Here is a 24,063-nt window from a genome sequence, read left to right as displayed (position 1 = left end):
TAAATGACCTAACAGAAATAGAAGAAGAAGCATAAAACGTGTTTGACTTGGTTATGTCTCTCAGCATGTGCGCTTTTGTTAGAGGAAACCACTGATTAGTTTGCTCCAAAATAATATGCAAAAATTAAAATGTTTCAACATATCTAAAGTGTAATGGCAAGAAGGGAAGCTTTGCTTATGTGGTGATACCAAGGAACTAGCATTGCGTGTCAAACATAGTCCCTTTTTTAACATGAATTTTGTTAGGCACAAATAGTTTCCTTAGATATCTGAGAGGTGTGCAGTGTATGTCAGTACATAGACTTCTTTATTTAAAAGACTAGCATAATGAGGAAATACCATGAACCATATTTGACCATAATCTGATTCCGTGATGTCTGAGCATATGAGCTCTATAGGAAAATACTGCCCTTGTAGGAACTGGTGTGCATATTACCCTAATAAATGAATGCTATGATTACATTTGTATTGACAAAAAATAAATATTTTAACTGTAACTGTAGATCCAGGCAGCTTTCCATGACTGCAAATATGTGACACTGCAGAAGTAAATCAAAAACTAAACTAGCGCTTGGAAAAGAGAATGCACCAGTTTACAAACACATTAAAGTTGCCTCTAATTTAGCAGTTTGGACCCAGAAGCCCTGGATCAAAACAGAATTACCCTATTACTTCTCATTAGTTAACGAAAAATTTGGCCTGTTCAAAATGTTTCCATGTAACTTACGCTACCCAGATGTGATAATAGTAAATTGTGACAGCAATACAGGCTCAAACTCTGGTAGAAAGGGGCCCTTTAGGCTTGCTTGGGAAAGCTTATAAACTTACTATCATTCGTCTCATGATGAAAGTGAGTTTGAAATCTTTAAATATTTATATTGCATATGTATATGATTTTGAGTCCACAAATCCTACAACAAATGGATAGTCCCTAATCTTATGAGCAGTCATACTGAAGTGAAAAAAAAATCTTATGAGCAGTCATAGTTGGTCAAAAGAAATCTGATGTTCAACAAGGAGAAGTGTAGAGTCCTGCACTTGGGACAGAAGAATCCCAAGCTCTGTTATAGGCTGGGGACTGACTGGCTAAGCAGCAGTACAGCAGAAAGGGACCTAGGGATTATGGTGGATGAAAGGCTGGGTATGAGTAAACAGTATGTCCTTGTAGCCAAGAAGGCTAATGGCATATTGGGGTGCATTAGGAGGAGCATTTCGAGCAGATCTGGATAAGTTGTTGTTCCCCTCTGTTTGGCACTGGTGATACCACATCTGGAATACTGCATCCAGTTTTGGGCCCCCCAGTATCGAAAGGCCTAGAAAGGATGTGGATGTGCTGTAGCGGGTTCAGTGGAGGGCAATGAAAATGATTAAGGGGCTGGAGCACATGACCTATGAGGAGAGGCTGAGGGATTTGGGCTTTTTTAGTTTGCAAAAGAGAAGACTGAGGGGTGATTTAATAGCAGACTTTGGCTTATTAAAGGGGAGCTCTAAAAAGGATGAAGAGAAACTGTTCTCTGTGGTGAGAGACGGCAGAACAAGGAGCAATGGTCTGAAGTTACAGAAGGAGAAGAGTAGGTTGCACATTATGAAAAACTACTTCACCAGGAGGGTGGTGAAGCACTGGAATGCATTGCCAAAAGAGGTGGTAGAATCTTCATCCCTAGAGGTTTTTAAGTCCCAGCTTGACAACATCCTGGCTGGGATGATTTAGTTGGGGTTGATCCTTCTTGAAGCAGGGGGCTGAACTCGAAGACCTCCTGAGGTCCCTTCCAGCCCTAGAATTCTATGATTCTGTGATTCAATGAAAAGGACAACATGCACAAGGGGGAGTTTGTTGGATAAGGCCTAAATATGTGTTCATAGAAAAGTGAGAAATTCATGTCTTAAATTTGAAGATTGATTTTTATTACTGGGTGAGATCTGGGATAGAAAGACTGAGGACAAATGTAGTTCATTTCAGCAATTGTTCCCTAAGGGATTTTTCATTTAATTTCATAATTCTTCTAACTCAGAAGTGTATCGAGTTTCAAAAGTCAAACAGTAACAGACGACAACTTCTTAGTTAGCCTTGCCATGTTTTCATGCAGAAAACTGTACTTGATTTCACTAGGATTCTGCTACACTGACAGATGTCAAGATCAGACCAGATGTATGTAGTGTCATCACCTAACTAAACAAATTCTCTGTGTGATTGTTCTTTTGTATCATAACCAGATAACAATGTTTTCTAATAGGAGCCTGATTTAATTTGTTAATAAAACATGATGAGATCAATTGTTAGAGTAGAATCACTATTTTATTAATTAATTTGAGACTGAGGAATTCATATGATCAGAAAGTTCATAAAATCGAACATTTGAGAATTACAGTAGGTGTGGTGCATATGATAATTTAATAATCATTCAATGATAGTGTATATAACAAATGGTAAAAAAAATACAGTATGCCTGAATTTTCTTTGATATTATTTAATCTTTTCTTTATTACAAAATCTTTAAGTATTTTCAAACCTGTACTACTCTTTGAATGGGGGCTAAAGGATTAGGCTATATTTTAGGCTGCAGAAAGATGACTGATGGCAAAAAAATGTGGTTCATGGTCATCCATAAGACAGTGTTCCTAAAATTGAGGTTTTAATTTATATAGGATGAAATCAAATAAAAATGGTATATAAGACCGTACAGAAACTTAGGATACAATATAACTTTTGTTAACTCATAGCAGGTGCCTTGAAATACATGAATACACATGAATATATTTATGTCCATATGTATGCAAACTTGTATGCAAGCTTGCATACAAAATAATTAGGTCCTAAAGTCTGTCTTATAATATTTCCAATATTAACCTCTTCTAATTAGCTGATGGTAGACACTAAGCTGAATTCTGAAATGTCAGAGTTAGTATTTCTAATTTTAATGGTTGATTATTGGTGTTTCTAATTTGGATTGTTTTTCTGATTTTCTATTTGAAACCTAACTAACATGTATGAAAATCTATTCCAGCTCCAATAAGGTTAATCCCACCAGCAATTTGGTTAACCTTCAGCTCAACATCAGTGCTATGGCTCAAGTGCAGATCAGAGGGTAAGTATTTTTAGAATTTCAATTCATACTTCTAACCAATGCACATTATTTCAATGAATCTTATTTATTATTTAGGCCTCAGACATTCAAGGTCTTTCTAGAGCTCAGCTCTCACTGATTTCAGGCAAATACCACACACGTAAGCTTTTCAGGATGGGAACTTTAGGCACTGTTGCTGTACATGGGGTACATGGGCTCTGTGCCCACACAGACCCCTGTTGTCTTCATAGGGTGCATCTACACTAGCCAGCTACTTTGAAGTAGCCAGCACAATGTCAAAATAACATGCGTCGCATCTACACGCGCTGTGTGCTATTTCGATGTAGAAATCGACGTCTGGCAGCTAGACATCGAAATCGCTATTCCTATCCGAAGATGGGAGTAGCGCCCTACTTCGACGTTCAACGTCAAAGTAGGGCATGTGTAGATGATCCGCGTCCCACTACTTCGAAGTAGTGGGGTCCTCCATGGCAGCCATCAGCTGAGGGGTTGAGAGATGCTCTGTCCAGCCCCTGTGGGGCTCTATGGTCACTGCACGCAGCAGCCCTTAGCCCACAGTTTCTGGCTGCTGCTGCTGCTGCAGCTGGGGGTCCATGCTACGTTCACAGGGTCTGCAACCGGTTGGCTCTGTGGATCTCATGCTGTGCAGGCTGAGTGTGTCTGGGAGGGGCCCTTTAAGGGAACGGTTTGGGGCTTTGCTGGCCCCTTATTTCAACGGGGAGCACTTGTGTGTGTGGACACTCCACATTTCCTTCCAGGGTGGCTCCTTTCGACGTTCTCCGTCGCTACTTCGACATTGAATGTCGACGGCACCGGCACTGGAGGACGTGTAGACGATACACATCGAAGTAGCCTATTTCGATATTCTTAAGTTGAAATAGGCTACTTCGATGTAGTGTGCTAGCATAGACGTAGCCACATAGTCAATTGTATTTGCACATAAAAACTGCAGCTTCAGTTCTTGAGTCTGGAATTATCATAATAAATGACAAGCAATTTGAAAAGGGTATTAAACCTTTTGTTACAGAGAGCAGGATGAAGCCTGGATGGGGAAAAGCAGATTATCACATATTTGCCCACTGTACATCTTTTACCTCTTCCTCTAATCCAGTTGTGAGCTAGAGGGAGCCTTTGGTGTGAATGAGACCAATATTCACCATATATTCACATATATTCACTTGATAGATTTTTGCAGGTTAGGTCCATAAATGGCTATTAGCCAGGGATAAAGTATGGTGCCCTAGCCTTCAGAACAAGGGCAGGAGATGGATGGCAGGAGATAAATCACTTGATCATTGTCTTCTGTTCTCCTTCTCTGGGGCACCTGGCATTGGCCACCGTCAGCAGATGGGATGCTGGGCTGGATGGACCTTTGGTCTGACCCAGTATGGCCATTCTTATGTTCTTATGTTCTTATATTTTTATACTCTCACATATATTTGAAAGAACCAAGAGGCACTTATGATAAATATGCAAAACAATAGTGACTCTTGTGAGCTTTCTCACTTTGGTCCTGAGGAGTGTTAAAGATTTTGCATATGCAGTGTTAATTATTGCTTGGACAGTTATATGCAATTGCTGATATCTAAACTAGACCCAATACATAAAATGAATGTACTGTATTACTGTTTATATCTCTAGCAGCTAAGAGCATCCCGGGTACCCTACAGGTCATGCAAAAGACATGGTCACAGCTCCATTTTAAGATTTAAGATACAAAATTTAAGAAGATACATCTCAGAGATTTCTGTAGCACTTTAGCACAGTATCTCTCTGACTCACATGTGCTGCGCTTAAAATGATATAAAATCACGTTGACTAAATGAAGTGCTGAAATACATATTCAGCGCCTCATTAGCATGCAGGCAGCCGCGGCACTTCAAAAATGACATGGCTCGCCACCGTGCGGCTCGTCCAGATGGGGCTCCTTTTCGAAAGGACCCCACCTACTTTGAAGTCCCTTTATTCTTATCCGCTCATGGGAATAAGGGGACTTCGAAGTAGCTGGGGTCCTTTGAAAGGAAGTCCCATCTGGACGAGCTGTGCGGTGGCGAGCCACGTCAATTTCGAAGTGGTGCAGCCGCCCACATGCTAATGAGGCGCTGAATATGTATTCCAGCGCTTCATTAGTAAACTTCGAAATGGCCATTTGCATGGCCATTTCAAAGTTTTTGGCTGGTGTAGACACGGCCAATATCAATATAGCATATATGATTTCTAATACATGTATTGCCTGAATTGGCCTTTGTCTTATATAATTCTGAGAATGAGAAGGCAAGTGAGAAAATATCTCAGACCAATGTGTACTAATGGAAGGCACTGCAAACAACTGGCAACAGAGCTGGTTTGAAACATTGCTATTTGGAGGGCAAAGCTCTCACCTTTTGAAGCGTCTCCTGTTTTTCAGTGATGACTCTAACATGCTGAATGTCTGCATGGTGCATCACTTGGATTACTCTTCTATGGGTTCTTACTTGCCTCCCTACTGTAATGCTTTCCCTACACTGCAGTATGCATGTCTTTTAATGAAAACCTGTTTAAATGGATAAACAGCTGGACCTGCTGTTTGGAAAACCAACATCAAATATTAGAAATCTCACCCAGAAATAGGCCGTGGGGACAGTAGACCTGGGTTGCTGCCCAGGGTGCTGAAAATTTGGGTGTGTAGCAAACGTAAGAATTGTTTCATTTGAGCCGTGTCTACACTTGGCAAATATTTCGAAAGAACAGGCCCCCATTCAAAGCAGTGTGCAGCGTGCCTGTGCACATTGCGTGCTCTTTCAAACATGACATCGATGGTCGGCGCAGCAGGAATTGAAACCACTCTTCCAAACAGAAAATAGGAAGAGGCCACCCTTTCAATGTATTTTTTATAAAAGGGATGTGTGTAGAAACGCTACGTCCTGCTTTTTCTAAAGAGCAGGGTCCGCCGTGGCAGTGGTCAGCTGTTAGGCAGAGACGTGCTGCCCAGGCCCTGTGGGACTCTATGGTCTGTGCATGCAGCAGCTCTTGAAGCCACAAGGACCCAGAAACCCCATTGCAGGAAGCTGAAAGCGCACAGGCAGCAGCTGCTACACGTGCTGCCCCTGCATACCTCAGTGCAACCCCAAGCAGCCCCCTGCTTGCGATGGCCACCAGCCAGCCACATGAAGACCCCCAGGGCCCCCCCTCCAAGCACACCCAGGGATCCCAAGGGTCCAGCTTTGTGGGGTCACACCCCCTGCTGAATGGAGCCCCAGCCAGGAGAGGAGCAGGAGCCAGGACTGTCAGCCAGCCCCATACCACCAGGGCCAGAAACAGAGCCAGCTGCAGCCGGGGACTGCGCCAGTGAAGAGGGAGACCGGGTCATAGACCTCCCCTGCCACACCTCCAGCCAGACATCAGCCAGATGACCATCCCTTGACCTTGGCGGTGGACCCTCAGGTATGTACCCAACAGGGTACACATGCTGGATCACAGGGTGGGGGCATCATACATGACCAGGGGTCTCCCACACCCATGGCAGATCCAGGCCCGCCAGGGCTCCACTGAACCACAGCCCTTGGGACAGTGGCAAGGCTGCCAGTGCCTGTCAGCACCTGCTCCCATGGACAGCACCACACCCTGCCCTCAGGGGGAGGTGTGCGGGGGCGGACCACGCCAAGGGGCCACCCACAGGGTCACCGTACCCACTAATGGGGGCAGAGGATGGGGACCTGCTGCCCATGGGGGCGCTGAGTGGAAAAGGCCAGGGGCAGGGGTTGGTACTTACAGCCTGTTCCTCTCTTCCCTCCTGTTTCTGCAGCAGCACCATCCAAGGGCCAGGAGAGCCTTGCCCCATCAGTGGTCCTAGACAGCCCCCCGGAAGTGAGGGACAATGACCGACCAGAGCCACCCCCAGCACCTTGATGGGCCTGGTCACAGCAGAGTCAAAGGCGGCCAGCGGAGGACCCCCATCTCACTGCCTCCATGTGGTGGCAGGTGGAATTGGCAGCGTGCCATTTCCGGTTCGAGGAGGGAGAGGCCGTCTGGCTCCAGGAAGCCTGGGGGGAGTTTCTCATCACCTTCTGAGATATGGCAGCCACGTATTGGGAGCTGCTGGCCTGGCTGCTCCCTCCCACTGCCTCCCCTTCTGCTCCCACCTGCTACCCCCCTGCTGCTTCTCCCACTGTGGCTCCACCCACCAGCCCCTCCGGGAGAGGGCTCCGCTGGCCCAGACTGCTGGGCCGAGGCCGATGCCTGGCCCTACCTCCCTGTACTCCTCACTCCCTCCCAGTCCCACTGGGGACCCCGGACAAGGAGGAGGGGCGTGGGTCCTGGGGCTGGTGAGGGTTGTGGCCCTCCACCCCTGCCCTGGAGTGATGGCCCACTGGGCTGGCCACCTAGGTCCCCTCCTCCTGTAAATAGTTAGCCCCCATCCTCCTGTAAGTAGTTATCCTCCCCCCAAAATAGTTGAACATTCTGTTATGCTTACCATACATTACTATCCACATGTTTTTCTAGTGCACAGTATAACCACTTACTTTTCCAAAACCTCTACATGCTGTGTGTGCTTAGTGGGCAAGGCAGTGTGCGGGAGGCTGGGGACAGTGTGTGGGAGGTGGTGATGCGGAGTGTACAGGGTGGCAGGGGAGTGTGCAGGAGACCCACCGGAGGTGACTGGGGTGGCACTTACTGGGGCCTCATGGCGAAGTAACTGCACAGGGCCTCCCAGACGCAGATCCTGTCCTGGTGGGGCCTGGTGGCTAGGGGTGGCAGCTGGCTGGGGGTAGGCTGTGCCGGCCTCAGTAACCCACCCCTGCATGAAAGCCTCCCCCTCACTCTCCACAATGTTGTGGAGCGTGCAGCAGGCACCCACCACCTGAACAACATTGAGGATACCCACCTCCAAGCGGGCCAGGAGGCAGCACCATCACCCCTTCAAGCAGCCAAAGGTGCGCTCAACCACCTGACAGGCGTGGTTGAGCTGGCTGTTGAAGCGCTCCTGGCTGGGGCTGGGGTGGCCCATATAGGGCCGCATAAGCCATGGCTGAAGTGGGTATGCCACATGGGCCACCAGGGAGAGGGGCAATGTGGTGTCCCACAGCAGGATGTCCCTCTGAGGGATGTAGGTCCCTCCTCCAGCCAGCGGCACAGACCTGAGTCCCTTGGCACACCCCCCTGGGTCCCCCACCTCCTGGTGGGTGCATGCCCAGATCTACTTACCTCCATCACAACAGCTCCAACCGTGGCCTTGCCCACATCAAATTGGTATCCCATGGAGCAGTAGCTATCTGGAGTGGCCAGCTTCCAGACAGCTATGGCGACCTTCTTCTCCATGGGGAGGGCACACCACATCCAGGTGTTCTAGTGTCTCAGGGCCGGAGACAGCCACTGGCAGAGCTTGAGGAATGTCTGCCTCCTCCTCCAGACATTCCGGAGCCACCAGTCATCTTCCCATGCCCCCCCCCCCCCGTCCCCCCCAGGACCAGTTGCTCTCACCACTTGGAATTGGTGGGGTAGCTCCAGAGCCGGTGGAGCACCCAGAGGGGAGGAAAGAGGACCCCATAGTCTGGGGCATCCATTCTGCCCCTGGGGGTGCCCTCCCCTGTCAGGAGCTGCAGGGCAGCCACTGCTGCTGCGGCTGGCAGGGCAACTACTCTGCTGGTGGCAGCCAAATGGGGTGTCGAGCTGCTGCTTCTCCATGTCCGTTCCTGCAGGCACTGTGTCTTTGGGGCTTGTGGCAGCTCCGCAGGCCTCATGCTGTGCAGGCTGAGGGTGTTGGGGGAGGCCCTTTAAAGGAGCGGCTTGCTGCAGCCCTGGAAGGGCTTGTCTGCTCTGCGACCCCGTCCATGGTGTTTCCCACCCTATTCTTTGGAAAGAGGGTGTTGGTGCATGTAGATGCTCTCTTTCGACGGCCTGGCCAGCTCCTTTTGATGTGGTGGGTGGCCCTTTCAACATCGCTCATCGACAGTGCCAGCCCCAGCCCATATGATGACGCTCCCCTTCGAAAGGACATCTTCCGATTACTCTCTTTCAAAAGGCGCCCTTTCAAAAGAGTGCTCTAGTGTAGACATGGTTTTAATGATTTATAGTCAGCCCACTCCACCTTATGTGATTGTTGCTTTGCCTTTGGTATTTGCCTCAAAATGGTAAATGTGTGAAGAAATATCACAAGACCTTTGCCTGAGAGATTTTGCTAATTGAGGAACTGACCATCACATACGTTGACTAATCACAACTCTCAGGAGAGATGTGGAGGAGGAATAATTGAATATTTTATTAAGGAAGTTTGACAAAATCCATCATATTATTAGCTGAATATATTTGTGACTTATTCTGCCATGTCTGAGGCAGGGAAAATATCTTCATCAAATAAGTTATTAAAACACATGAAGAATTATTGACCAATCCCTTGTAAAGCTTCTTTTTGGAATTTGGCTATTCTGTTTTTCATTTTTTTCTTTGAGTTATGTATGTTACAGTAACTCCCACTTGCTCATAGCCAAGCCTTTGACAGAGAACTTCACAGGAAATAAACTAGTTCACATGGGAAGATTTGCAGCAGGCAGACATTTCTCAACAAGGATTAGATGACTGCAAACACACACACAGTGGTCGGTAAATGCTTCTCAGGTATGTCTAGACTTCAAGCCAGTGATGTGAATTATAACTCACAGATACATACCCACCCAGGCCCTGTGCAAACTCAGGTGCCAAAACAGAGTGCAGATTCAGCAACAGAAGGGGCTAGCTGCCCAGAGAATGCATATAGTGTAGTGGAAAGCATACCTCCTCTTTGAAGTGTGACTTACTCTTATTGGTTCATTACGTATCTGGAGACCATGCCTAGTCCTAACACCACAAATCTGTGCAATTTGAAGGGCATTATCTGACAGACAATTACCTGGCCCTATCATGCAGTGTTACGCTGAAAGTTTTTTTTTTGTGGTTATTGTCTTTGAAATATGATATAGTTATGATATAATATATAATACGATATATAATATATAATTTATAATGTTATATATATCATATATAATATATTAGTTACCATATTTAATAAGATTAACTTGTGTTTTTGGCCCTCATTAGATAGCTAAACAAATGGAAGCTATTTGCAAATATAAGTTTGTACCTGTCTCCCACCTAAATTGGGGCAAATGTGAAATCCAGGAGACACTGTGTGTCTTTAATGTGTCCTTTCAGCATGGTAGGTTCTACAGTTGATGCAAAGATTACCCGCTGAGCTACGAATGTTATTTTACTGGTGATAGATATGCTATCCTTTAACTGGCTTTGTAATACCATGTGTAAAGGAACAAAACAAGAAGAAATTTACTTACACAAAATATAAGCCATTTTTATAGCATTTCATGATATGCGGAATAGTTGCTGATGAAGTGACAAGTATTTCACACCATGGTACTTCGGTTTCATCATGTCATTAGTAACTTGTGACAAACCACAACCCAGGTGGCATATCATCAAAAATAAAAGCCAACACATTACGTGCCTTTCTTTTCATTTGAAAGCATATCACATTCTCATCAATCAGTTATTTGTGGTCCAGTGAGACCTTGCCTATTCATAGTACTTTGAAGAAATACAATGGTTAAATATTCCTGTGAAGTTCCATTAGGTTACAAAATAGCAAACAGCTAAACTTGCTTTGAACTACAGCTCTGAATAGCAACCAGTGTGTATCTTAACGGGTGGATTTTTTTTTTTTTTTGCCTTTTTGAAGGAGACTGGCATCCCAACTAACAGAAAATGTTTTATAAACTCTTAGACGGAAACTCATTATGCAAACCTGCCCTGTTTTCCAAGACAAGTACTCAGATAATCATTTTTTGTTCAGACCCGTTTGTATTTCCATAATGTAACGTGTTAGCTAGCTAGGACTGTGAAATGTTGAATTGGTTCTTTTTAAGAAAGAAAAAGCATTTTGAAAATACAAGGAAAACTGGGATACCTGGTTAGATTTTAAATGTACTTTTCCTTTCCTATTTGTTTGTTTGTTTGTTTAATGCAGGCAATGTGTATGTATAGCACAGCTTGCTGGGTATAGCTTTGGGCCCTGCTGCCTCCTCAGTTTGCTTTTGCCTACCACATTTAAAGCCCTTTATCCACCCCTCGCAGGAGCTCCTCATCCAGGCCTCTAAAGACCTCCCAGCTTTCCTAATAGGACATTTCAACTACAGGTTGAACCTGTCTAGTCTGGCACTCTCTCATCCAGCAACATCCATATTCCAGCATGATTTTAATTATCCAGGTGAACACTTATCATGGGTGTGGCCAAGTTTCCCACCATCCCATAAAGTTTGTTTACAGCCACCAGTCCTGGCTCTCTGTGTTCTGTGCTGTTATTTAGCTGTAATTTACCCTTAAATGTCTTCTAAGGGCTCAGTAAGCATTGAAAGTGTTGGTAATGCTGCTAGAGAATACTGACCTCCTGTAGTCTGGCAAATTCTCTTGTCTGGCACCTGTCAGATCTTGGACTTACTGTGGATACTTCTCTGAAAACATCCACTCAGTGTGCAGTGTCAGTCAAATAAGCAAACAGAACAGTAACAGAGAGATAGCTGTGTTAGTCTGTTAGATGGATCTGACAAAGGGGTCTTTGCCCATGAAAGCGTATGCTCCAATAAATCTATTAGTCTATAAGGTGCCACAGAACTTCTTGGCTGTGTCTACACAGGCACAAATCTTCGAAATAGCCATATTTTGAAAATTACTAATGAGGCGCTGAATTGACTATTCAGCGCCTCATTAGCATTAGGACGCTTCCAGCCACGGCATGAAGTGACGCTTTCAAAAGCACGCAGCTCAGCACGGCTACACGGGGGTCCTTTTTGAAAGGACCCCGCAACTTCTGAAATCCCCTTATTCTGTTCAGTGTGCGGGATAAGGGGATTTCAAAAGGTGCAGGGTCCTTTCGAAAAGGACCCCTGTGTAGCCATGCCGAGCTGCGTGCTTTCGAAAGCGGCACTTTGTGCCGTGGCTGGAAGCGTCCTAATGCTAATGAGCTGCTGAATATTCAATTCAGTGCTTCATTAGTAATTTTCGAAATGGTCATTAGCATGGCTATTTCGAAGATTTGTGCCCGTGTAGACACACCCCTTGTGTTTGTGGATACAAATTAACCTGACTACCTCTCTGACACTTGGATGAGAAGAAAACCCTTAAATATTGGTGTAGTGTAATAACCTGGACATATAGCATTGTGTGATGTGTTCAGATACCTCAGTGAGGAGTATGCTAGATAGCTAGCACTCTTCCCTCCAAGTCAACAGAGAATCAGTCCACCAATGGCAGGAAGCAATATGTTGCTGGAGGGTGCCATCTTTCAGATGAGATGTAACACTGAGATGCTGATAATTAGTGAGTAAAGGTTCTATTGCATTTTTTGGAACAGTCGTGTGACCCATGCATGCAGTATAATTCTAGTGATCGTTATACCTATTTAAAATTTCTTTGTAGTTGCAACTGGATAAAGTTGTTCAAGTTATTATGTCTACTTCTATCATAACAAATTGATCTGCAAGTGACATCAAGCATTTTTATATATTTCAGTGTGTCTCATCCTCCACAAATTGTTTTGCCACTTCACAACTGGGAGCCTAAAGATGAGCCCTCCAAAGAAGAGGAGATTGGGCCTCTAGTCGAACACATATATGAGGTATAATTTGAAAGCATTTAGATTTCTATAGGTCTGATTCTGTTCCATTAATATCATTTGGAGTTTGGGCATTGTCTTAATCTGGAATCGGATACATCTCTTAATGCAAATATTGTTACTATAGTCCTTGGTCCAAATGCGGTCCTGAAATAACTATGCATAACTCCTGGGCTGGGTTTACATGGAGAAGTATTGCTGGCAGCTTCATGCTAATGAGCAGTCTCACAATTGCAAATCGCCATTCATTAGCATAGTTGTGCAGCTAATTAACATAGCTGTGGAGCTCTTGCTGCCAGCAGAAGCGGCTACCAGCAGTAAACAGGACATGTAGACGTGCCTGTGCCAGCAAAAACACCCTCTGTTGCCAGCCCCTTAGTCCTGCCAACTAGCCACATGATTATGCTAATGAGTGGCTATTTGCAATTGCAAGAGTGCTCATTATCATGAAGCTGCCACCAATACCCCTCCATGTAGACCCAGCCCAAGAGTTTGGTGAGAAAGGCACCAGTTTATGCCAGGGAAGGATTTAATCACTGATTATTAAACAATCCTGAACATGTTTGGTGTTTACTAAATACTAACTCAGAAGCTGTGGACCACATCCAAAGCACATTTATATAAATGCTGAGTTTTTCTATTGATTTCAATGGGGTTTTGTGCCGGTCCTCTGAGAACTATGAAAAATGATAAAATATGTTGCCTTTAAAATGTAAGCAGTTCCAAAAACTGAGCAACTTCAGTGCTTTCTACTCTCTGAGGGAAAGATTTGTTGGTTTCTTCCAAAACAACAAAACGTCACAAGTATACACAAAGAGGCTTTTTGTGATAATATTTTGAAACATACATCTGTACATTATATGGGTTTTTTCATCTGGAGGTACACCGATAAGAAAGAAAATGTGTTTGTGTTCAGAACCAGTACTTTGAATGAACTACTGGCCTGAATACAGACCATGCTTTGAATGTGATAAATGACCGTCTTCAAGGGGAGTTAAACAGAGTGCTTCACATACAATTACAGTTTACAAGCCAGTAGTCAGGAAAAGATAGGCAGCTTGAGACAGAAGAAGCCACTAATTTTAAACAAAATGATATGGTTAATTTAATTAATAGGTTAATCAGAGATCAACCTATGAACAAAATGAAGTGTTATGTTCTTGTTTTACAGCTGAATGTGTTTCTACAACCTGTCATAAGAATCTTCATGTTACCCCCGCTTGGGCTGTGATGCAGCTATGCACTCTAACATGTGTATAACTTTCAGCACGTGCAATAAGGAATCCCTTATTGTATATTCACAAACCAAAACTTCACTGAAAAAGAACTAAGTTTAAAACTGTGTGTCACTAGGTTCCAGCTATATCCCAGAAACAAACCTTGCAATTTCTTCACAAACATCTTTATAAATGTCTCAGAATGAACAGCAAAGCATCCAGCCTATTTCACTCTAGCCCAATTTACATCCCTACCCCCACAGTGAAAATTGCCCTCAAATATTTGCGAAAGTATCCGCTCATGTAAAACTAATAATTCTTAGCCTATCATTTTAAAACCTTTTTTTAACCAAATTCCGCAGAAAAACTCTTCTCTGGATTTGGTTCGACCCCTAATATTTCAGGAAGATTTGTGGGACAGCTGGGTTGAAGAGGTTTGAAAACTGGGGTGAAATGGTGTGTGTGTTAAGAATAAGGCAGTAGCTCAAGACTTCACTATGAAACAGCTGCTGCTGCTCCCTTAAGTTGGTTAAGTTCTCGCACTGATGCAACAGATATAAATTTCCACTGACTTCACTGAAGTCTGTTTATATTGTAAATTCGGATGGAATCTAGCAATGTTTTTCGTACTCACTTTCCAGGCAATTGCAGACCTTACCATCAGAGATAAAAATACATGAGAGATATGGCCTGGGACCTTGGAAAGCTGGCTTTTATTCCACCTCTGCTACTGCCCTACTGGCAGTATTTCTGGCTTTTATTTCCACCTTGGCTACTGCCCTACTGAGCAAGTCACTCATGTCTCTATGCTTTGGGTTGCCCACCTATGAAATGACAATAATGATATTTACCTCTTTTGTAAAGCTCATAGGGATCTGTGACTGAAAAGTATTATAAAGTCTAAATAGATGTTAACAGAGAGGATGTTAACAGAGAATGGATGTTAACAGTTGTGTTAGTGTATACTCCAACAAAACAATGCAGCAGAATTGTAGCACTTTAAAGTCTAATAAAATGATTTATTTGGTCATGAGCTTTTGTGGGACTGACCCACTTCTTCAGATCAATTTCATTTCAAACACAGACCAACATTTATAAGTATGTCTGTCTGGATCTGAGCGAATTTTTTTATATAGATAAAGGATCTCCATTCCAAACGCTAAATGTAGTGCCTTGCATGTTGAATAGTAACAGAGAGGTAGCCATGTTAGTCTATACTCCAACAGAACAAAGCAGCAGAAATGTAGTACTTTAAAGACTGACAAAGTTATTTATTCACCGAATAAGCCATTTGGAATGGAGATCAATCAACTATATGAAAAAACTCACTCATTTCCAGACAGACATACTTAAAAATATCAGTCTGTATTAGACATGAAATTTATCTGAAGAAGTGGGTCTGTCCCACAAAACCAAATAAATCATTTTGTTAGTCTTTAAAGTGCTGCATTTTTGCTGCTTTGCTTAAATGAATGTTGTTGCTTCCAGCCTTGGAAAGTTGTACCTTCATGGATTTCATACTTTATTTGACAGCTGCACAATATTGGACCAAGCGCTATCAATGAAACATTATTCCATGTTGGATGGCCTGCATCCAATAAAGAGGAGTCTCTTCTTTATGTCCTTCATATTCAGACACATGGACCGCTGCAATGTCAAACAAGCTCTGCTATCAATACATTGCAAATAAAGGTAGGATACTTGCTTTGTTTGAATTTTGTTTGCCTTTTTGGACAGCTGTGCTGCAGTGAGCAAAATGTTTCATTCATCTGTTCCCAGTGGTATTCAGATAATGCCCTCATTTTGGAAAATGTTGCTGTTTAAAATACGTAGAACCTGACAACTTTTGTTCTGTGTTTATTAAATCTCTGTTCTTTTTTTTTCATCAAGGGACTCTGCCTTAAGTTGCAATCGTGCAGCCCCAAGAATTAGACATAAGACCATTTTACAAAGGGGAACTTTGCTGTCTCTCTTTTTAAGGGGCAATTTTATTATAGCTGTAAGTAGACAGTGCAGGATTTTGCAGCTCTCATGAGACCCTATAAATTCTTGTGGCATTAGTTTGCAAAGGCCAGCCCCCAAGAACTCAACGTTTGGGAGATACACACAGATGCTTACATATACCAAGGCTCCTCAGTTTGGCTTATCTCTACACTCAGCTTGTTAATACAATATAAAACTGTTTTGTGTATCTAATGCACATGGCACTTTCTGACAAAACTCTGGGTGAATAGTCTGAGTTTTGTGGTTCAAGCTGACAGTTTCACAAGTTTATAATAATGTTAACTATGGACAAATGTTAGTTTCCTGCTGCATTTTAGGTTTTGAACTGAAGACTATCATCATGCAATTTTTCTTTGGTTTGAGAAGACTTTGGCGTTTCTGCTGCACTCTAATCTAATACTAAAAAGTACATGCATGGTTAACATAATATAATTGTATCAAATTAAATGATCAGCTGAAAAATGTGTAACAAATTAAGATTACTAATTCCATAATTTCCTTCTCTAAATTAATTAGGATTACTGTTGAATGCAGACACAGAAATAAGGCTACTTTCTAGGGACTGCAGTCTGACTCTGATTACACTGCTATTGGATTTTGTCTAGTCTTATTTTATTAATTATTATATTAAATTGATAATTAAAAACATTGTATTAGATCAAATATTTAATTTTAATATATTTTATATTACAATGGCAACTCAGGTTGGCTAGTTGTAAGATCTAGTGCCTCCAATCTAAAAAGAGAGGAAAAACCAGATAGAGGATAACACAGAAAGTCAGACAGTAATTAGGTAAAATGCTCAGAGGAGGGTGACTAGCATACACATTCTTACTACCAGTTTTTTAAAAATATATATGAAATATCCTACATGCAGTTTCCACGTAGCCTTATTGTTCTGCTAAATAACAGATGAGTAGGATTCCATTGTATCTGTACATGAAATTTGCTATCAGAGACTTTTCTTGTAATGCTGGTGAATTTACGTGAGCATCCAAATGTATTCTCAGGTACAGAGATCACTTATAGTTCAAGACATTTTTGTCAAAATGATGAGATTATATCATGGACACTTTTAGTTTATGGCAGCTGTTGAACAGCAAAGATCATATTTGTTTGTGATCAAAAACTACACTATGATTTTGGGAATTTGGTGCCCTGGTTAGCAGCCGGCTGAGAATTATAGTCTATGTTTTTTTCTGGAGCTGCCTCAGTCACATTACTTGAAATATGGGATAATACCCTCTTAGGTGTGCTGTGAGGCATAACAAATTTCTCTTTATGCATAATAAAGTGTTTTGATATCATCCAGTGGAAGATATCAAAAGGGCTAAGCATAGAAGGGCTAAGTATTAATATCACATATATAAGCGCACTAATACTGTACAAGAAGTTTGAATGTTCATCCTCTAGAAATGAAAATGTTCCAGTTTTTTATTCTTGTCCTTCTACTTCAAAATGCTGGGATCACTTGGCAGAACAAAGAGTCAACGATGTACATTGCTAATGCAGAAAGTTTGAAAACCCAACTGAGTTCCTGAAATAAAAATTTGCATAATAAGTATTCTGTATTGTATTATACTTGTTGTGACATTTATATCCTTAATCAGATGGCTCAACGTCTTCAAGTAATTTGAAGACAGTTCTTAGACTTAACATTTAGTTTGTGTGTGACATGGTTAACATGCAAGTTTTCTTAGAAATCTTGTTTAGTGCGCACTATGTCGGGCATGACTTTAATGCAGTTTGCAATTATTGGGGCAGTATAAATAATTAACTTGCTATACATTTCATAAAACTTGTCACTTTTATTCAGAATTATTAGTGTATTATAAATACAGGGAGCTACTTTGCGATAAAACCTGTTTTTAAGGTGCAAAGCATCAACATCCAGAGCTGCCTGATGGACAGCCAAAGAGTGACAGTTGTGGCAGCTGTTGCCAGATGCTTTTAATGGGCTGTAGCACACGTTCCCTCTATGGCTGGTGGATGTGAAGGGATTCCATTACTCTGCTTCCTTTAGTTGCTCGTCTCATGTCTCTTTCCTAGCCTCCTCAGTTGTTTTACTCATGATTTTCTTGTGCTCAAGTAAGCAGAAGAACTGTGAGTTTAGATTGTAAGTGCTTTGGTGCAAGCATCATCCTTCCTTTTCAGTATTTGTACACACCTAACACAATGGGGTATGAGGGCTGGGATTCCTAGACATTAGTAACATATTAATATATACCAGCCCTGGCACTGGGGCACAAATGGGGAAGGCTTCTTGCACACACAGACACATCTGGCACACATACTCAGCAGTCAACTGTAATAATCTGGCATGAATTTTTACGAAGTCTTCCCTCATGCTCCATGGAAGCCAGGTCAAATTTCCCAGAGTTAAAAATCTTAGACTTTTGTCCATTCACTTTTAACTATGCTATTTTCTTACCATAGCTTAGTGATTTTCTTCACTACAATTAACTACACCAATGTTGCTTGGTGTTCTTACATAAATTGTCTGCTTGGTTGTTAATATTTCAACCCTAATGGTGTTTTTTTAAGCTGTCATGTATAGAAATATTTTTATAGTGTATATTCATATACTTTAAGTTGTACAGTATGTGAATTCCCCCATTTCCTAAAATTATTATCTCTGTCTCCACATAGGCTACGTCTACAAGTGAAGCCTACATTGAAGTAGCCTATTTCGATGTGGCGACATCGAAATAGGCTATTTCGATGAATAACGTCTACACGTCCTCCAGGGCTGGCAACGTCGATGTTCAACATCGACGTTGCGCAGCACCACATCGAAATAGGCGCTGCAAGGGAACGTCTACACACCAAAGTAGCACACATCGAAATAAGGGTGCCAGGCACAGCTGCAGACAGGGTCACAGGGTGGACTCAACAGCAAGCCTCTCCCTTAAAGGGCCCCTCCCAGACACACTTGCACTAAACAACACAAGATCCACAGAGCCAACAACTGGTTGCAGACCCTGTGCATGCAGCATGGATCCCCAGCTGCAGCAGCAGCAGCCAGAAGCCCTAGGCTAAGGGCTGCTGCACACGGTGACCATAGAGCCCCGCAGGGGCTGGAGAGAGAGCGTCTCTCAACCCCTCAGCTGCTGGCCGCCATGGCAGACCCCGCAATTTCGAAGTTGCGGGACACACAACGACTACACGGTCCCTACTTCGACGTTGAACGTCGAAGTAGGGCGCTATTCCCATCCCCTCATGGGGTTAGCGGCTTCAACATCTCGCCGCCTAACGTCGATGTTAACATCGAAATAGCGCCCAACACGTGTAGCCGTGACGGGCGCTATTTCGAAGTCAGTGCCGCTACTTCGAAGTAGCGTGCACGTGTAGACACGGCTATAGTCACATTAGGAGTCTGTTTTTGTAACTGCCTTTAAGTGCTCAAGGTTTTTAAAATATCCACTGTTTCTGACTGTGCTATAAAATTTAATTGTTGCATGCAGGTCTGAATGGAATGTAATTCACTAATGGGAGGTAAAGTACTAGGTATGAATGTGTGATGGAAGGACTCATACAATATATTATTATGTTATAAGATTGTGAAAGTTTTTACTTTGTCAGAAGTATGATGCACTTACCAGTATAACCTTTCACTTGTCTGTTAGTCATTCTTACGAGGAAATGTTTCTCAAATAATTTCAGTGACACTGACACAAGAAAAAGTACCAACTGCTTTTTCTATTCTGTATTATTGTTAATTAATATCATGCATCCCAATTATTTCTCTTGTCTCTGTTCATAGCAGCTATGCAGCTCTTGGAGTTTTGGATAAAGCTGTGCATGTAAAGACTTCATAAGAACCTTTCCACAAATGTACTGTCATTCTCTAGAAAGTGGGTAAATCCCAGAAGGAGACGGGTCTGGTTCAAAGTCAGAACACTTCAGTTCTGCATTATGCCACAAGAAAGAAGATAGCCAATTTATTAAAATGTATTGATTCCAGATACTTCTTAGAGTAAACACTTATTTGTGGAGCCAGTAGAGTGTATGTTGTTTTCAGAGATCTTGTGGAGGAAAACAGAGGTCCACGTGCAAACCTATTATAGCTCTTCTGTATACCAGCAGGAATTTCAGAGTCTAATCTGTGCCCTACACAAAGGCAGCTACGTTGATAGCAGATCACTGGGAGCTAAACTCCTCGTGTAGACATGGACTACCTTTTCCCTTGTACACTTCAGCTTCAGCATGACTAGCGATGCTGTGTGTTCCAGAAGAACCGTGGCAGATTAACATAAGGGCAAAAGGTGCAGCTGCCCCAGGACCCCCAGGTGTGAGGGGCCCCAGGACCCCCAGGTGTGAGGGGCCTCCAGGCTCCATTACCCCATTTGGTTTTAACAATTCATTTTCATGGAACAAAAGAAAAGTGCCATGTCCTTCTTATTTTAAAATTAATTTAAGTGTAATTATATTGTGCATCATTACTAATAATAATCATGACAAGCATAAAGCACAGTTTTACATTAATATTTTAATATGTTGTGTGGAGCACCTTATGACTCTGTTGTCCCAGGGCCACACCTTTAATTAATCTGCTCCTGCCGAAGAAAAATTTGTTCAACTCAAATATTTCACTTTTGATTTGGACAAAATAATGTGGTTGAATTTAGTGCAGTTTAAATTTTAAAGGAAGTTATTTCAAACTGAAAAATCAAAATAGTTTCTTTTTGGAAGGCTGAAATAAAGTGTTTCTTTTTCCGAATATTTTCATGTTTGCTAGTTGTCTTTTGGTCAGCATAAACTATTCATTTGCAAAATGCGAAGTTGCAAAATGTTTTGATGTTGCTGAATCTTCACTTTTCACCACCCACCCTCCAAAAAGTTTCAAACAAAAAAAAAATTGCCTAGTTCCAGAGATCAGGATAAAAGAGAAATATTACATTTTCTTTTGAAGTTCAGCAACTCACAACCAATGGTAAGAGCATACAGCTGATACACAAAGGGACATGCTATATTTTTCTTCCCACACATTCACTGTGTTCAGCAAGACTTAATTATAAATTTTATTTAAGAAGATGAATTGGGAACTTTATATTCAGAAATGAGAGGAGCTCATAAGCAGAAGAAAAAATCTTCAGGCTTCAGTGTAATTTTGTTAAATAAACAGGAAATTGCTATTTTTCACCTTCCTGTTTTCTTTTCCTCATTTCTATCTTTTTTTGATAGTGGCTACATCTGCTACATAAATGAGACTAGCTGGTAGCAAGGATTATGATTGTTATATCTCTGTTTGGTGTGGAATTTAATCATGGCAATGGAAGGGTCAAAATGAGTAACTAGACAAAATACAGGTTTAAATGCTCAACATATTATAGCATACATTTAAAATATCTTTTCTAGCATTTAACTTGTCAAAAGCTGAATAAAAACTGCTGATATATGAATTTGTTTAAAAAAAGCAGTGTTAAATAAATACTATAATTTTATCGACTGTGTACAGCAAACAGGAACAGATTCTGGGGGGAGAAAGTTTCAATTGCCTGGACAGTATGTATGTTGACTATGGCTGAAACTTCATTTACAGGCATTTTATGCCTTGCTTAGATGTCTAACTTCCTCTGGAGTTAATGGGATATGGCCACGCAACTCCCATAGGCATCTTGGAAATTTCCAGCTTAGAATGTTTTGGAAAGATTCCGTTTCATGTATACCTACCAGCATACCTGTCCACTGTGCTGGGTTGATCTTGTCTCTTGTTTTTTCTCATGCTTTTTTCCCTAAAGAGCAGATTTAATGCAATGGTGTTTTGTATGCTCTTGAAGGGAGGCAAAACAAGGATGGAGGGGATATTTTCTATTTCTGAGGGGTTTTTGTGGAGGTAAAACTCTTAGAATGGTATTAAAGGTATAACCTACCTCCTTTCCCTCCTCCCCTTTATCTGTCAGTTTTTCCATCCTAAGTATTTATTCCCCTCTCCTGTTGCAAATCGCCTTCCAGTATGGGAAGGTGGAGGGCAGCCATCTGTGGGGAAGGAACAAGTTCTGAGCTATCAAGAAAAACTAGATGTGTACAAGTCCATGGATCTGGATTAATGCATCCCAGGGTACTGAAGGAATTGGCAGAGGTCATTGCTGAACCTTTGGCCATTATCCTTGAAGACTCTTGGAAATCAGGGGAGATGCCGGATGACTGGAAGAAGGCAAACATATGGCCCATCTTTAAAAAAGGAAAGAAGGACAATCCAGGGAACTATAGACCCGTCAGCCTTACCTCAATCCCTGGGAAAATAATGGAGGGAATCCTCAAGGAATCCATTTTGGAGCATTTGGAAGAGGGGAAAGTGATCAAGAGTAGCCAACATGGATTCACCAGGGGCAAGTCCTGCCTGACTAATCTGATTAGCTTCTACGATGAGGTAACAAGCTCTGTGGACGTGGGGAAGTCAGTGGATGTGATATACTTTGACTTCAGCAAGGCTTTTGATACGGTCTCGCACAACATTCTTGTCCATAAGTTAAGGAAATATGGATTGGACCCTTGGACTATAAGATGGATAGAAAGCTGGCTTGATAGTCGGGCCCAACAAGTAGTGGTCAATGGCTCAATATCTGGATGGTGGTCTGTTTCAAGCAGAGTGCTGCAAGGCTCAGTTCTGGGGCCGGTGTTATTCAACATCTTTATTAATGACCTGGATGAGGGACTGGATTGCACCCTCAGCAAGTTTGCGGATGACACAAAACTAGGGGGAGAGGTAGATTCGTTGGAGGGTAGAAAGAGAATCCAGAGGGACCTGGATAAATTGCAGGATTGTGCCAAAAGAAATCTGATGCGGTTCAATAAGGAGAAGTGTAGAGTCCTGCTCCTGGGGCGGAAGAATCCCAAGCATTGTTACAGGCTGGGGACTGACTGGCTCAGCAGCAGTATGATGGAAAGGGACCTAGGAGTTATGGTGGATGAAAGGCTGGATACAAGTAAACAGTGTGCCCTTGTAGCCAAGAAAGCTAACGGCATACTAGGGTGCATTAGGAAGAGCATTTCGAGCAGATCTAGAGAAGTAGTTAGTCAGCAAACTGAGTGATTGGGCAGCGAAATGGCAAATGAAATTTAATGTGGGTAAGTGTAAGGTAATGTACGTTGGGAAAAATAACCCTAATTGTACATATAATATGATGGGGGCAAATTTAGCTACAACAGATCAGGAAAGGGATCTTGGAATTATAGTGGATAGTTCTCTGAAAACATCCATGCAGTATGCAGCAGTAGTCAGTAAAGCAAATAGGATGTTAGGAATAATTTAAAAAGGGATAGAAAATAAGACAAAGAATATCTTACTTCCCCTATATAAAACTATGGTACGCCCACATCTTGAGTACTGCGTGCAGATGTGGTCTCCTCACCTCAAAAAAGATATATTGGCATTAGAAAAGGTTCAGAAAAGGGCAACTAAAATTATTAAGGGTTTGGAACGGGTCCCATACGAGGAGAGGCTGGAGAGACTGGGACTTTTCAGTCTAGAAAATAGGAGACTGAGGGGTGATATGATAGAGGTATATAAAATCATGAATGGTGTGGAGAAAGTGAATACAGAAAAGTTATTTACTTTTTCCCATAAGATAAGAACTAGAGGACACCAAATGAAATTAATGGGCAACAGATTCAAAACTAATAAAAGAAAGTTTTTCATCACACAGTGCACAGTCAACTTGTGGAACTCCTTACCAGAGGACGCTGTGAAGACCAGGACTCTAACGGAGTTTAAAAAAGGGCTCAATAAATATTTGGAGGTTAGGTCCATAGATTGCTATTAGCAAGGGGTAAGGTATGGTGCCTAGCCTTTTGTCGAAGGTGGGAGATGGATGGCAGGAGATAAATCACTTGATCATTGTCTTCAGTTCACCTCCTCTGGGGCACCAGGCATTGGCTACTGTCGGCAGACAGGATACTGGCCTAGATGGACCTTTGGTCTGACCCAGTGTGGCCGTTCTTATGTTCTTATGTTCTCTTTATTCGGCACTGGTGAGGCCACATCTGGAATATTGTGTCCAGTTTTGGGCCCCCCAGTATAAAAAGGATGTGGATTTGCTGGAGCAGGTTCAGCGAAGGGCAACAAAAATGATTTAGGGTCTGGAGCACAAGACCTACAAGGATAGGCTGAGGGATT

The 24,063-nt window shown here is 42.5% G+C and overlaps 1 protein-coding gene across 1 annotated transcript in view; it reads left to right on the top strand.

Moving 5' to 3' along the window:
- ITGA8 (integrin subunit alpha 8) overlaps nucleotides 1–24,063 on the top strand; it is a 222,826-nt gene that overhangs the window by 143,972 nt on the left and 54,791 nt on the right. Inside the window, exons 23-25 of the mRNA XM_074986273.1 lie at nucleotides 3,006–3,086; nucleotides 12,621–12,726; nucleotides 15,474–15,632. Of these exons, the coding sequence (XP_074842374.1) occupies nucleotides 3,006–3,086; nucleotides 12,621–12,726; nucleotides 15,474–15,632 (346 nt within the window). The remainder of the gene's footprint in view (nucleotides 1–3,005; nucleotides 3,087–12,620; nucleotides 12,727–15,473; nucleotides 15,633–24,063) is intronic.

The sequence above is a fragment of the Carettochelys insculpta genome, chromosome 2, assembly GCF_033958435.1.
Source record: "Carettochelys insculpta isolate YL-2023 chromosome 2, ASM3395843v1, whole genome shotgun sequence".
Taxonomy (NCBI): Eukaryota; Metazoa; Chordata; order Testudines; family Carettochelyidae; genus Carettochelys; species Carettochelys insculpta.
Note: the sequence above shows the minus strand (reverse complement) of the source record. Positions and strands in the feature narration are given on the sequence as shown.